Genomic DNA, 15,560 nt, shown 5'->3' with positions numbered 1-15,560 from the left:
ACGCAGACATCAAACTAAATTGTGGAGGAATAAACTTTGACCCTTGGGAACACTACATATCCTGAGATGTGCGCAGTTTAGTTGCCTGAAAGTCAGCCCTAGCTGTGTGAGAAACTCGACATAACACCTGCTCAACACTAGAAACTGACTCGTGCCTTTTGCATGTAAGGCTTGAATTCGAGTGTAAAAGTAAAGAGAAACACATCCACGAATATCTCATACAATGTATACGCACCCCCACATATGGTCGTATAAGTGCCAAAGTTTAGTTTTAGTAAGATTTTACGGTGCTCGCAACTGCATAAGGTCATAATAGCGCCAAGGGGTGGATGTCAACAGAGAAGTCCAACCGGGGAATCAGGCTTACTCTGCTCACCTCTCAAGCCTCAACAGCACTAAGTCTTCTTCGACTATCAAGGCACCCCAGAAATAGCACAAGACACTGTAGTGACAAACATAAATAAGGATGAAGAAAGAAAAAGCAGCAGTTCCCTTTATGTTGTTCCGGTGCAGTATGAGCATGACATTAATAAATCAACCCACTCACAATTCTTCTGTGCATGAGAACATGTTAATGTCCCCCCCCCCCCCCTTTGGGAATGGCCAAAAGACCTTCAGACAGTAGCACTGCCCTGGTGGGGGGTATAAGTGCCAAAGATTAAAGGTGTTGCAAGAGACTAACAAACACACACACACAAAGGAGAGATAATGACTATAGATGTTTGATAGGAAAGAAAGACCAAACCACATCAGGGCATCTGCCAACCACCCACAAAATTGTCACATGTATGAGTTTGCAACCAGCCCTTAATCAAAGAGAACATTTATTATGTCCAAGTCCTGTTGTTTTTGTTTGTTTGAGTCCTCAGAAAAGAAGCACACTGATACAATAACAGTTGTCTAGCTCTGGAAAAGAGCATGACAAGCTGAAACAAAAGGAATAGAACAGAAGTAGGACCTACTGGTGGCATAAAGCTATTTTGAACAGTAAGCCTCTTTAAAACTTGAAAAAGACATGATTAAAAGAACATTCATTCAAGGGCAAATCACACTTAACCAAAGACACAGTGAAAAATAATACAGCAACAAGTGGTATGTAATTTCACTTATGAGAATCACCTTTATTTTTCACCCATCATCAAGGTCAAATGAAAGTTGCTCTCTGAAAGCAACATTTTCCAAGTTTTGGAAATTAACATAACAAATATGTCGGCAAATCTACATACCACGTGAGAAATCGAGTCTCTACTCATCACATCATGCATCACTGTAACAATCAACAACAGTTTAATGGGGAAGCCAAAAGAGGCAAAGCAAAGAGTCAGTATTAATCCTTGCAAACTCAAGGACTGATGACAGACCTGAAGAATTTGTATAAATTAAAAAGAAAGAAACACAGAAGCTTAACAACTGAAGCCTCCAAACGATCAATTCATAGAGCTGGATACAAGGGATAAAGCCAATTAATGCACTACAGACTTGCACACTGCTTCTTTCTACAGCAGTTGACCAGGGGTTGAAACAGACAATCTCAATAATGTTTTCAACTGTATGTCACTTTTATTTTCCTCATTTTGAACCATTTAAAAGGGAGACACAAAGGTAAAACAGTTATACTTCAGTTCTTTCTTTCTTTTGGTGTGAAGACAGTAAGTAAGTGAAAGAACCACCTCCCCGTTTTGTTAAAATGAATGGACTATTAACTATTTCACCAAAATCAATATATTATCTATATATGACCTATAGACGTGAGTCTAAAAGGCACTCAACTATAAGTGAAGGCTCTGTACAGATACTTTTTCCAAACGACAATTTTAAAACAAACTGAATCACAGTGTAGGCAAAGAGTTGTATCTTTAACTGTGCATGTTCATTAACAATAGCAGGTAACAGTGCAGTGTATTTACACAGATGATTTGGAACACAAGAAATTATTTGAGCACAACTACAGACATATCATTTCCTCATTTTGGAGCTCACATCCATGTATATACATTAGATTACTATCAGATCTATGTAACTATTTAACTTTGGCTTAAAAACTGTGAGGCACCTCCTGTAAGATGCAAGGTCATACAATGCAAATTCTACTCACCTCAGTAACACATTTAGGCAAACAAAGGATACCGCACACAGAACGTATTAAACTAACTGAAGAGTCTACAACATGACAGCATTAAAGACGACGACAGCTCTGTGAACTATCCAACTAAAATATAGAATTGATTGTCAAAAATTGAGCCGACCTGAATGGGTGGGCTTTTTTTTTTTTTTTGGTCATCGTAGGAACTTCAGTGAAAAACCATTCAGCTGATGTATCGTTTAATGTAAAAATCCCAATATAACCTGGTTGCCTGTATAAGTCCGTTGCTTTTAAGTTTGATATAACTGTGTGCTGCCACGATAACCACTACATTATTTCACAGAAACAGTTTTGTAAGTCGTAAGTGTCAGCAACACATCTCAATCAAAGAAGGAAACTTTTAGTGTGTTATCAGGCTTGGTCTACACCCATGATCTCCAACGAGGATGGAGATACAAGAAGAAAAAGAAATAAAAAAGAAAGGCCCATTGACAGGTACACAACCAATACAAGTTGCACCTTAGAGAAAACCTGAAGAGTTATACTATAACCCATAGCATAGCCGTTATAGATAAGTTGGCACATTCCTAGGCAACTTTAGCAAAACCAAATTTCTTTACCAATTTTAGGACACTCTATTATATAAAAAAAAGAATTAAAAAATCTCTCAAGCAATAATGCTGATGTTATAATTCACCACTAACATTTATTTTAAAATTTCCTGTTTGCACTGACCGTTGCCTTTTCTAGAGAAACAAAAAACAAGAGTTAACCCTGAGTACAAACAATTAAGGTAAAGAAGCCTTAGTCATGGCACCATCTATAAACACATTAGGGTGTGGCCATACTTCGTGTCAGTGGGCAAACATCAGTGGACAAAAATAACGGTGCACAGTAGACTGCTCTTCAAAACTAATTCGCTGACATTCCTCTGTATCCACGGCCAGTACGATAAGACACTTCATTTAACTTTGAAGAGCATTTACTGAGCTCTATATTTCTCATCCACTGCCATTTGCCCAGAGGCAGTTAGCATGGCAGTACCCAATGAAAGTTCTGCAAGGAAAGATAATGATATATAAAATGGGAAAAGTCGGGAGAACAGTTGAGTTTGAGGGTAAGCAGTGGTAGGAGACCTTGAAGAAGGTCACTTGCGACAACACATACATACATATACACAAACACATAATTTACGCGAAATATAACTAACAGGCAGTCTTTTCCACTACATCTACTATTCCCACATTTTGACAGAAGCTTTTTTTTTGTCTACCAGAGACAGAAAACAAAGAAAGTTCCCACTTATCCACCACCAGGAAATATGTCAATATCCATGAAATTAGTAAAATTAGAAATTCATCTTTAACAGCCCATTCAAGTCAAACTATCATTTGCAAATGTTTGCAACCTTCCTAGTGGTACATGACGTGTGTCCTTTTAAAAATAAGTTCTCCTGTCCCAAAAGTCATAGACTAGCACAAAGATCAAATGAGAAAACAATTGCTCAATGTTCTTTGGTTCAAGCTAAAAAGTTCAAACACTGCCGGATCATTATCACTATTTAAATGCAAAACACCTGATGGTTTGAAAAAAGGAGAGCGTATAATTTTGTGTTTCACATTTGGACAAACTGTTTCAACAAAAAAAGCAAATGTGAGCTGACCTGGATTATTGCTATTGTCAATTGCAATTTTTAAGACAAAAATGTATGTACACATGCCGAAAAAAAAAAGTCAGGACTGCACACCTTTAATAACAATTTTTTCCTCTGCTTTATAAAATTATGCTATAAATAATTTGTTAGACCTAGGAACACACTTTATGTTCACACTGACAAGAGACACTCTACGTGATGACAGTGGGTTCATCGCGTCCTGAAAGTTCCTTCAGTTTGGACGTCCGCAGGGCGATGGTAATCAAAGGCTTCAGAACATCCTGGAAAAGACATTATGGGTTAAACAGGAAAGTGACACCATAGCACTCATTTACTGCTGGAAAAAACTGAGACATTTCGTGGTGTCTTGTGTTCTAGTGGTTAGGCTGTTGGGGACAGCAAAGACAAAGTTGTGGGTTCAAATCCTGTCAACGGCCAAACGTCATGTCCTTGGGAAAGGCACTGTCCACAAAATTTTTTCACTTCAGCTTGGTGGGAATGGGTACCCAGCTATGTCTGTTTGTTAGTGTTTGAGTGTGCTTAATCGGCTGCTTGCACTGTATGCTTCCTGATAAGCTGAGAAAGTTTTTGAGTGTTCTAGGGTCTGCTGAGGCAATATAGATTGTACAGTACATAGAACCTGCTGGTAAGTGGGGATATCCCCTACACAAAATGCTATTCATTATTAACGAGAAGAACAATGATGTGATTATGGCCACTCAGTGCACGGCGAAAGTAAGATAAGTAGTAAGAATGACCAGAAGGAGAAAAAAAAAGTACAATGTACAAGAAGCACTCTTTAACCAGCAAAAAAGTGTAAGACAGATACAAGATACACAGCAAAAAATACAGAAACAGAAAAGAAGAAATACATTTTTCTAGTGGCACCCTTCAACTACCCACAGAGATCACAAGCAAGATAGTTGTTCAAGGTTGATATATAACAATTGCTCTTTGCGACTTGTAGTTCATCATGAACCAGCATGACACCCACCAATCACTCATTGAAACACAGGGGGTGAGGTCAACAATTTCAATTCATTGAAAAACAAGACTAAGCGAAATTTTGGAGATGATATTTTTGGGATTTTCAAAACCTTCGATTAACTGAAAAACAAGACTATACAAAAATCTTGAAGAAAATAAATGTTGATATATAAAGGAAAGAAGAATTTCACTGAAATTGTTTTGCTTCCTACAATAATTGTGCCTTTTAAAATAGACCTGCATGTGAGCCTCAACCAGATTGCACCCCCCCCCACAAGAGCTTTTGTGGGTGTCATAAAAGGAAGGAATTCTGAGTAATGAGCGACCACCCCAAAAAACACAATGAAGAAGAGACCTAACCCTAACCCAAACACTACCCCTAGGCCTACCCCAAAAAAGAACCTGCAACGGCCCTTGTGTAAAAAGGCCAACATGAGTCCAAAAAGAGAAAAAAAACCCCCCAAAACAACGAGCATAATATGGCGTTTGATATAATAACACAATAGAATTGGAAAATGAATCCTTCATATAGATCTAGTAATCTAAATAGATCTAGATCTAGTAAAACAAATGAATACGAATAGGCCCTGGACAAGAAATCCGCATCCGATTCCGAACAGAGGGACTCAGCTGAGTCTAGATTCGAAATAAATAATTCCTGCACTTGATGAAATGCTTTTTATCAACATTAACATTACAGCACAACCTATGATAGGGTTTGAAACAATAGAATTGGAATATGAATCCTCCATTGAGGTCTAAAATGATCTATAAATCTAGATCTAGATCTAGTAGAACAAGTGAGTCGGACTTGAATGAATTCACATGATCTGAACAATCAGTCAACAAACAAAATTCAAAATGGCCACTCGAGAACGAAACTGAAAGTAGATAATTTAGGTCGTCCTTCTTTTTTCGTATTCGTATTTCTACTCAGGTTCCGACAATTATGTCGGAAACGCCAACGTCGGCAGTCGGCACAAATACGAAAGTGCCGACAAAGCTGACGGGAGAAAAAGGGAGCGCTGGCAGTCGGCCAGGCCTCAGACTTCGCACATAGACTACAGATCTACATGTGGGCCTAGTGATAGCATCGGCCGGCTCGCGGGTCGGGTCGCGATTGTCGGATTTCAGACGATTGTTGGCAAACGTGCTGGTCTATTTAAAAATAGTGATGAAGCTCCTTATTTTATTTGAGCAGTCATCAAACTTCACCACTTACCAATATCATACAATGTCATTACAATTCAGGCTAAATGTTGTGTTCCTATCCGACATACAATTTCCACACTTTAAAAAAAAAAAAAAATTTTATTTGTCCAGTACTGACAAACCCCCAAGTGGTGCCAAAAAACAACCCCCCTCCCCCCCCAAAAAAAATAAAAAATTAAAGAAACCTGAAATAATGTAAACAATTTCCGATTGCAAGCATGTTGTAGATGGATTTTTCTGTTTGCATAAAAGTAAAAGAGGCATTTCGAAACAAACACATAAGAAAACTGAAAACAACTGATTCCAGTTGATTATCAGGGAATCAGTTTTCAGATACATCTATTTTTTTCAGATAAACCTATCCCCCTCACCTGAGCATCCTGCAGGTAGCTGTTAGGGTCTGACTCCTGCTCATAGCCCTCCACATAGAGCCTGACGGTGGCGCCACTACTGCCCGTCCCACTCAGCCGGAACACAATGCGAGAGCCATCCTCAAACATGAGTCTGATGCCCTGTACATCACGTTATAAAACAATGCAATAGATGTCACAAGAGGACTCTGGTAGCTGCCTTGAGCATAGTTTTGTGTGAAGACAATTATAGCACAGTACAATTGGTTGCATGTGGTCAAGAAACATTTTGTTGAAATTCAAATCCTAAGTATTAAAAAAATCCCCCCCCCCCCCACCCCCCCCCAATAACGTAGGTACAATTTGTTAGAAGAATAAAACAAATTTTTATTTTTCTCTCCTGTAAAATTTTGCTTTCTGGGCTTGGTACATTTTAAGAGCTTGATGACGATATATCTATTCATTTAACAGAAGAAAAAAAAAGGTAAAAATGGCTCAAAAACGATCTCCTCTAGCACATACCTGATTTTTACTCACGCTCCCATCGATTGGGTCATGATACTCAAAGTTATCACAGGCGGCCATCTTGTAGGATTTTCCCGTTGGATCAGAAAAGGTCATCCCCACGGTCTTTGGGTCGTTGATCAACTTGGTTAGACCCTCCATCAACTTGTCCCCAGCCTCAGAAGACACTTGCTCATAGTCGTATCTGAAAGTACGCATTGTCACACACAGGCTCATTTCAGTAACCTTTCAGACAAAAAAAAACTTGAAAAGCAATTCAATACAAAACATTTTAACATTTTATTTTAGCTTAATGGAGAACTAAATGAATGCTCAATCTTATGAATTATGATAAGTCCCATTTAGTTTAGTCTGCGTTGACAGCACTGACATTTTGTGAGCTGACCCATTTGGTTTAGGCTACTCTATACCTTTTATATACTCAAGAGCAAAATCAACTTGACACTGCTAATTATGCTATTTAATCGTTCAATAATAGTTTTTTAAAATAAGCCACAGATCACAGTAAAAGCAATTTAGTGCTCTAAAACGTGCTGAAAAACATCAGTAGATATCTGTGAAGATCTTTGTATGGAAGTCATCTGAAGACAATGATCTGAAAAACTTAAGTTGCAAATTCAACACAAATATTGACCATAAAGTATGCCTGCGGAGAAGTCAGTGTCCATGCTAATGCGAGTGGTTGCTCTTACTGACCAGACTGGTGGCCACACCAAATATGGATTTCCTTTCTTATAAGTGATTATTGATGCAGACCTGCCAACCCCACCATGACCAAAAACAGGAATTTTCTCAAAATCCTTGCCAAAATTTGGAGTTTGGGGGAAAAATCAAAGTCTCCAGAACCCATTAGATTAAGTTAACGTTACAAATCAAAAGTAGCAAATACATGTGTATAGTAAACGAATGCAAATAAAAATGTATTTCCCACCAATTATGATTAGTCATGATGTGGGAGAAAACTTGTTGGGCGAGCGGACAGCAGGAGATCTCAGAGGAAGAACCCCCCCCCCCCCCCTCAAGCTAGTGTTTCGGCCCTAATTTCCTGACACTCTACGGTGGCCAGGCCACACTCAGGTCATGACTCCTGAGTGCTCTCCTGCTGTTTCAATGAAGGCCACTGAAACTATAGCAAATAAACTGGTGTAGTTTGCAAATTTGCATCTTTCATTTTTACAGTGACCTTTATTGTAACTTCACAGGCCAAAAAGTTTTGAATATTTTTCAAAAATGTCTTATTCGTTAATTCATTTTGTTTCATGTAATATACAACACTTTCATAATTCTATTTGTTCATTTGGTTCTTTTGAGCAAAATGTAAGTGTCCAATTAATTTTGCGCTCGAATATAAATGTGTCACAACGTGGTGGAATCAGGCGCTCGTCAGCTTTTGGGCATGTGGAGTTATTGATACCATCTGAAAGCTGATTTACTTGCCTTGCTTGCAAGGAAATAAATATCCATTTATCTTTAATAGAACTCAATATTTGCCATTGAAGGAAGTGAGGTCGCCTGGTTTCAGAAGTGAAATTAGTGAGAAAATGGCAGCCAAAGTTTGGTAACTCTAATAGCTAAAGAGTCCCTGAAAACAGAAAAGTGACATATTTCGTGCCTTTAATTAGGTACCAGAAACTAAATTTTCAAACTTGCTGTATGCCAAATTTATCTGTTCCATTTGAAAGGCCTATATCCACTGAGCATTTTGGTACCATTCTTTAACCTCTCCGTCAATTTTTAAGAAAATTGAAGTTGTTTAAAATTTGATCAAATTTGTTTAAGTCAGTCATTGGCTGCAACCCCATGTTTGACAGACATAAAAAAAGTACCAAGTGCACTAAACATCTCCACATTAACAGAGTACAATCACTATAACAAATATATGGAGCCTAATTTTTTTCAAGACAGTGAGATCTTTACAAATCAGTATTTTATTGCCTCAAACACGACGATCTGTCGTTATTTCGGCAAAAACACCGAGCGTTGACCCGACGGCGGCGCACCGGCCCCCGCGGCGAGCCAGTCGGTTCTATACTGTAGTGTACCCCGCGTGCGGGGTCACATGCTTTCCGAGTCTCGCGGAAGGATTGATGAAAAATAATTCCAAGTTAATAACTTTATTCTAATAGAAAATGAACTGATCTTTTAATTGATACCTGTTATAAGTCGGTATTATACATATTTTGTGTAAAAAGGGATACTTTAAACATTTTGACGGTATTTTTAAAAGCTTTCTATAAAGACGCCAAAGGCTAAACTTATATCACGGGAAAGCCCGTTTAAAGCTCTACAGTTCTCCGCCAATGAAAAGACGGTATTTAATCATCCCTCGTTCTGCGAAGCATTTGAATGCACGCGTGTCAATTTTTCAACCGGCCGACCTCGCATTCCGACCGCGAGGGGCTTCGCTTTCGTCGGCGATTCTCCAGCTCCTAATCATCAGACATATAAACAACTTACACCATTGTAACGAGGAAAAGCTGAACTTTTACAAGGTGTACGGCATTTGGTGTTTTATAGCGAAAGAGCAAAGAAACAGTGATCGGAATTACCCCCATTTTACCGATACCACGCGGTCGGAAGGCCGCGAGTGCCCGCGAGGCCGTGTTTACGCTACCTACTTTAATCAATGTTTTTCAGTAAGATTCACATGGAAATGTGTGTTTTTATATGGACATAAAAGAGGTTGAGCCAGAAAATAAAAATTCGATAAAAATTTCCAAACTGACAGAAAAATGTTCTCCGACTTCTGTATTTTGACCAGCGCCTCATTTCACCACGCTGCCTCACAAATACAAAACCATAATGCTAGACTTTGAACCAAATTCTCCTTTACTTCTGTAAGAACTGACGTGCATTCTTGACGAGAAACGAGACTGCTCATCAAGGTACGATAACCTTCTTCTGAACACTAAAACTTAACAAGTATTTTCTCATCCCCAGCAAACTCAGCACATTTGACAGAGGCAAGAATGAGAATGACCGAGGACGGAGCCAACGTTACTTCAACCCATGAACAGACTGACCTGGAGAAGTAGTGTCTCCCGAAGGTGGACCAGTGGCTGGTCAGGATTTCTTTGACCGACTGGCCTGTGTTGGCCATGACCGAGAGCCAAGCCAAAGCTGCCCAAATACCGTCTTTTTCCCTGGCGACAAAAACACAGTTGATCTGAGGGACACAACATTAGATGAAGTTGCAAATTCCTTGTAAAATCAAGTAATGTTCTGGGTATTCTTTATCCCCTGGCCAGATCTTCAACTCCAACAGCTGTGAAATTTTACACGAAGGCCTAGTTTATTACATCATGTATCAATTAGTTGCATTTCAGCCTACTCCAAGTAATGTGCAGGAGTTGCTGATAGGAAGTAGAGTTAAGAATTTTACCATGGCAGCCTGCCTAAACAAGATTTCTCTTCATTGAAGTTTTACTGCAAAAGTGGTTGCAAGCAACATGCCCAAGGTACACACAGAACACCCCCCCCCCCCCCATTTTTTTGTCTCAATATGAGAAGACGAGACACCGCACTTATCTACCCTGGAGACAAGGGTGTTAAAAAAATGGTGAAAACCATCAAAAGTGACGCAACAACCACATTTACAAAAAAATGGGAAACAGGCCAGGTCCTTTTTCACAGAACTTAGGGTACGGTAAGATCAAACACTGAGCCTTCTCGGATAAGGTTGGAGAAACAGTCACATACGTAAAATTCAGTTGCACTGCAGGTTGAAGAACAAGCAGTTGACTACCCCTGAGATCTAGCAGGGAATACAAGGAAGAAAGTTGTCTAAGGAAGTGATTGTGAGGATGATAACAATAATGATAACTAGTGGTCATAATTAATACACCTCACACCTCATGCGATCACACTGGGTGGAAGAGGTGATGATGATAATGATGATGATGATGATGATGATGATGATGATGATGATGATGATGATGACAAAAATGATGACGATGATGGTTATCATGATGATGGCTTTGACAACTCACCTAATATAGTTAGATCCTGTTCCAAAACTCTCTTCCCCACACAAACTAATACGATTAGCGTCCATGAGATTGCCAAAGAATTTCCAGCCTGTTGGGGTCTCAAAATACTCCTTTCCGTATTTCTTACCAACTCTGAAAATTTGAGATGGGATTTTTAGCAGGAACAAATTATACTTGTTTGTGAAATGAAATTTGATCAAGAATGAGTTGGTCACAAATAGCATTAAAATTTAACATGGCAGACAAGTATTTCGATTTTTAAAATTCAAGGAAAAAAAACAGAAATCATTCACACACATAGACACCATTTAAATGCACTGAAAGTATATGACACCAAGCACACCTTATTTATTAAAATGCCTTCTATTCATTTCTACCTTTTCAATTGAGGAAGTTTCATTTGCATTTGTGAAGGATGCATATGTGAGTATCGTGGTGAAATCAGGCGCCAAAATAATGAAATCAAAGAAACCAGCAGTTTTCCGCAGTTTGGTAATTTCTTATCATTTTTGGTTTTTTTTTTTGGCTCAACACCTTTTATGCCCATCTAAAAACACATTTCTGCGGGGACTTTAGTGAAAAAAGTAGATGAACGACACAAAAAAATGTAAATTTTCATTTTCCAAGGACCCTCAAGCTTTGGAAGTTACAAAACTTTGGTGGCCATTTTCTCATTTATTTTACCTGTGACACTAGGTGACCCCCACTTCCTTCAATTGCAAATAACTTGACTTCTATTTAAGGTAGATGGGTTTTTTTTGGCCACATGCAAGACAAAGGAACATGTTTAAGATGATACTAATAACTCCATATGCCCGAAAATTGATGAGTGCCTGATTCCACCCTGTCGTGGCACATATATTGGTCAGTGTAAGACTCCAGCATACGTAACTTTTCCAAATGGCATATGGCACAGTTTTACACTGAGCTGCTGATATATTTCAAGTAAACAACATGAAGGGACCAATTAAAAAATGTATTATAGGCTAAATCTGGGCATTACTGGAAAACCTTGTCCACTCCATAACCTTATGATAAGAATTGTCCTGAGAACAATTTTGTTATAAAAATTCACTGTATCTATCGCTATTCAGAATTATAAAATTGCATTTTGTTCATACTGTTGTTTTAAGGGAATAACTTTTCTCCATTTAATCATTTTGCTCAGTTTGGTAGTAAATGGATATGGTGCATTTAGCCATGGAGCCATTCACATTATGAAAGTTTCGTTTCGAGAATCTGCTTTAGGAAGCAAAGTGAGTAAAAGGAAAGTATTTATAACCCCTATGTCTTGGCACATCACTGAGACAACAGCCTGTTATTTCCTCTTCCCACAAGGCCTAGCTGCAGGCCCACTGTGACCTGTGACCTGTGACCTCAGACGTTGTGCACTAGGCCAAGCAGTTCAAAGTGTGGGGTGAAAACATTACTTTCAGTGCAATGTCAACAGGAGTGGCCGACTGAGCAAGTCTAGAAATGATAAATACCACCAAGTCTCACATTGCACGTGACACTCACAAATCTACAGCCCCTGAAGTGGGCATGCTGCGGGCGTAGCCATTCACTCCGTTCCGTTTGAAATAGGGGATTGTTTCCAGGTGGGCTGCCAGCACAGCCAAGGAGTCGCACGGAGTCACAAAGAACGCACTGTGACCCAAGATCATGTTCCGGTCCTGAAGGAGAAATTTTAAGGCAAAAGTATTACAATCTAATTGACAAAATAAACTTCTTCATCTCTATCGCATCACACTTGAAGTTCGGTATCTATCATACACTGGGTCATCCTGCTCAGTTTATCTGTTGGCCCGTACAGCTTCTCTTTTCATGTCAATAAGGTTGATCATATTTCCACACAATATACATTGTATATATCATTTACAAATACGGCAGCTTCAATCATGGTGGTCAGGAAGCACAAGGGACACTACACATCCCTGAGAGTAAAGACAGAGCACTCCATGAAACATATTTTTTTAATATGGGAATCACATTCACATCTTTAGCAAACAAAGAAGAGAGCCTAAGTGTTACACCATGGGGTGAGTAAAAAGAGGCGTAAGAATTGTATGCAAGGCCTGAGCTATAGTCTAAACAAAGAAAAGCATATCGCACAGTAATGGTCATTTGGTGTTGGGAAACATGAAAGACAGAAAAACAACAGAAGGTAAGAAAAGAAGTAGGACCCACCAGAGATGACCTCCAACCATCCCCCAAATATTGCCCACATTTGAATTTGACTGGCACAAATCCTCTACAAAGAAATATTTTTACCCTACAACAAGGCAGTTTACGCTAACTTACACCATCTCCATCAAATGCTGCTGCAAAGTCATGCCGACCTTCTTTCATTATATCCACAAGATCTTTGGCATATGTCAGATTGGGATCTGGGTGCCTCCCACCAAAATCTGGGAGAGGAATACAGTTCAGGCACATTTCCTCTGGTAAACCGAACTCTTCGATGAAAATCTTTTTGATGTAAGGTCCTGTCACTGAAGGATGACAAAACAAAAAACAATTAGTTGTGTGCACCGATATTGAAATACTATGTTAGTTTTTTGAATGAGTCGAACATCACAGAAGACAATAATATATCACCAGTGTCTGAGGTGTTGATGAGACAGGCACTTTGTCACTGCGGCAGAGACCTGAGTTCGATTCCCGTTAGGGGAGAATTTTTATTGAGTATCTCCATCTTTCTACTGGGATGTTTTGTTTTGTTTTAGTAGAGGTTTTACTGCACTCGCAACTGCATTAGGTCACATGAACGCCAAGGGGTGGATTTGAACAGAGAAGTCCTTACAGGGAATCAAACTTACTCTGCTCACCTCTTCAGCTTCAACAGCACAAAGTCTGCTTTGACTATTGAGGCACCTCAGAAATAGCGGGTCACAAGTGCGACAAACATACAAAAAAAGTAGAGGAAAAAATGACGATAGTAAGGATTAGGAAAGGAAAAGCAGCAGTTCCCTGTTGCAGTTCAGGCACAGTTATGAGCATGACATTGATGAGTCAGCCCATTTACAATTACAATTCTACTGTGCATAAGAACTCGAAATGTTAATTTCCCCCCCTTTGGGAATGGTCTAAACTAAAGACACTTCAGTCAGTAGCACCGCCCCGGGGGGTTTGCTGGGATGTTGTATCCGTCAGCCCAGATTAGCCCAGACAGGAAGACTCCAGGCCTCTCTCCTAAATGATCTATATTGTGTGGATGGGGCCTATTTCTTTTCTGTAAAGTGTTTTACGGCGCTCGCAACTGCATAAGGTCTTATGAGCGCGCGGGACACACCTAATATTTTCAGTTGGTAGGAAATTTTGAATTTTTGCCCGGGTGGCGGCCGAAGCCTACTCTTATCGATTTTAGACCACCAAGGGATCTTTAACGTGCGCAACTTGCTAGGTGTAGATCTTTCCTACCAGAAGATCAGGGGTGTGGCAGAAAGACAGCAGTAAGGAGGAGCCAAGGAGTAGCAGTAGAAAGGCTGCAGAAAGAGTCAGGAGCCCAGAGGAGGGGGCGAAGGAGGTGAGGGGGTGGGGGCAGAAAGTGGAAATGAAAGCAGACAACAAAACATTGCTAGAGAGCAGGAAAGAAGGTGAAAGGAGACAATTTTAGAGAAGAAAATTTTTTTGGTCGCTACCCGGATTCTAACCCGGGACCTTTTGAATGAGAGGCCAACCCCTTAACCTCTAGGCCACGAGAGCCCCCGGATGGGGCCTAAAACACCAACATTAAAAAAGAAATACAAAACCCTAACAGATGAACAATAACAAAGTGGTCGATTTGAAGACAAGTCATCACAATATAGGGTTTGGGGGGGGGGGGGGGTCTACTTTCCTCATGAATGGACCCATGCACAGGTAATTAGCATGGCAGAGAGCTAGAAAAAAGACAACAGAAGGAAAGTGGAAAAAAAAGCTCCAAATCTTAAATTAATACAAAATAAAAACAACCAAACAATATAAGGGCCATTTTCAATAGGTAGGCTCAACATAGCTGCTACAACTTAAATTTTTTGAAAAAAAAGCTTCTAATCTTAAGTTAATACTAAATAAAAACAACCAAACAATATAAGGGCCATTCTCAAAATGTGGGTTCAACAAAGCTGCTTGCTACAACTTAAAGTTTTTGAGTTAACTATTACTATGTGCTTTTCCCACTCTCGTGTAGGCCTAAGCTATAGTGAGTATTTTCCTACTTTTCATGTTGAAAATAAAATCAGAAACTTCAATTACACATGAAATTTCATCAGTTTTATAACTCTTCTTAATGGACTACCATACTCATTATGGTATGACATACAGGTAACATGGATGTTTGCCTTTTTTCAGTGAAAATGCTGCATTAGCAAGCATCATACACATTGGAATGCACAAATATGGTTATTTTGAACACAGTGTGCTTTTCATCTTTGTGATCAACAAGGAGAGGTTCTAAATGCCCAGTAAATAAAATTCGGTGCATAACCACAATAATGGTGACGAGAGCTGACCACCAAAATTTTACACCCCCTCGACTTAATTGACAATACTGAAACTAACACTGGAATATTTTCTTGTAGGTACTGGCACCTTCCTTTCTATAAAGTGAGCACCCTTTGAAATTCTCACTGGTTTGGTTTTTATGACTGAGCAAATACATATATATGAGACGTATTAAAATCTTGGGCTTGACCATTCTTTCATCTTAATCTCATAACAGCTGCAATTATCTCCCTATTCTCACATCTATTTACCTCCATTCATTCCATTGATAAGAA

General features: G+C 39.3%; 1 protein-coding gene across 1 annotated transcript in view; it reads right to left on the bottom strand.

Moving 5' to 3' along the window:
- Window positions 1-1,095: 1,095 nt before the first annotated feature.
- LOC101857497 (phosphoglucomutase) overlaps window positions 1,096-15,560 on the bottom strand; it is a 17,050-nt gene continuing 2,585 nt past the window's right edge. Inside the window, exons 3-10 of the mRNA XM_005102877.3 lie at window positions 15,537-15,560; window positions 13,102-13,292; window positions 12,319-12,473; window positions 10,801-10,932; window positions 9,835-9,954; window positions 6,809-6,995; window positions 6,308-6,448; window positions 1,096-4,018 (exon numbers count right to left, since the gene is read on the bottom strand). The exon at window positions 15,537-15,560 is cut by the window's right edge and continues 234 nt beyond it. Of these exons, the coding sequence (XP_005102934.1) occupies window positions 3,929-4,018; window positions 6,308-6,448; window positions 6,809-6,995; window positions 9,835-9,954; window positions 10,801-10,932; window positions 12,319-12,473; window positions 13,102-13,292; window positions 15,537-15,560 (1,040 nt within the window). The 3' untranslated portion in view covers window positions 1,096-3,928. The remainder of the gene's footprint in view (window positions 4,019-6,307; window positions 6,449-6,808; window positions 6,996-9,834; window positions 9,955-10,800; window positions 10,933-12,318; window positions 12,474-13,101; window positions 13,293-15,536) is intronic.

The sequence above is a fragment of the Aplysia californica genome, unplaced genomic scaffold, assembly GCF_000002075.1.
Source record: "Aplysia californica isolate F4 #8 unplaced genomic scaffold, AplCal3.0 scaffold00346, whole genome shotgun sequence".
Taxonomy (NCBI): domain Eukaryota; kingdom Metazoa; phylum Mollusca; class Gastropoda; order Aplysiida; family Aplysiidae; genus Aplysia; species Aplysia californica.
This window is presented reverse-complemented; position numbering and strand designations above follow the sequence as displayed.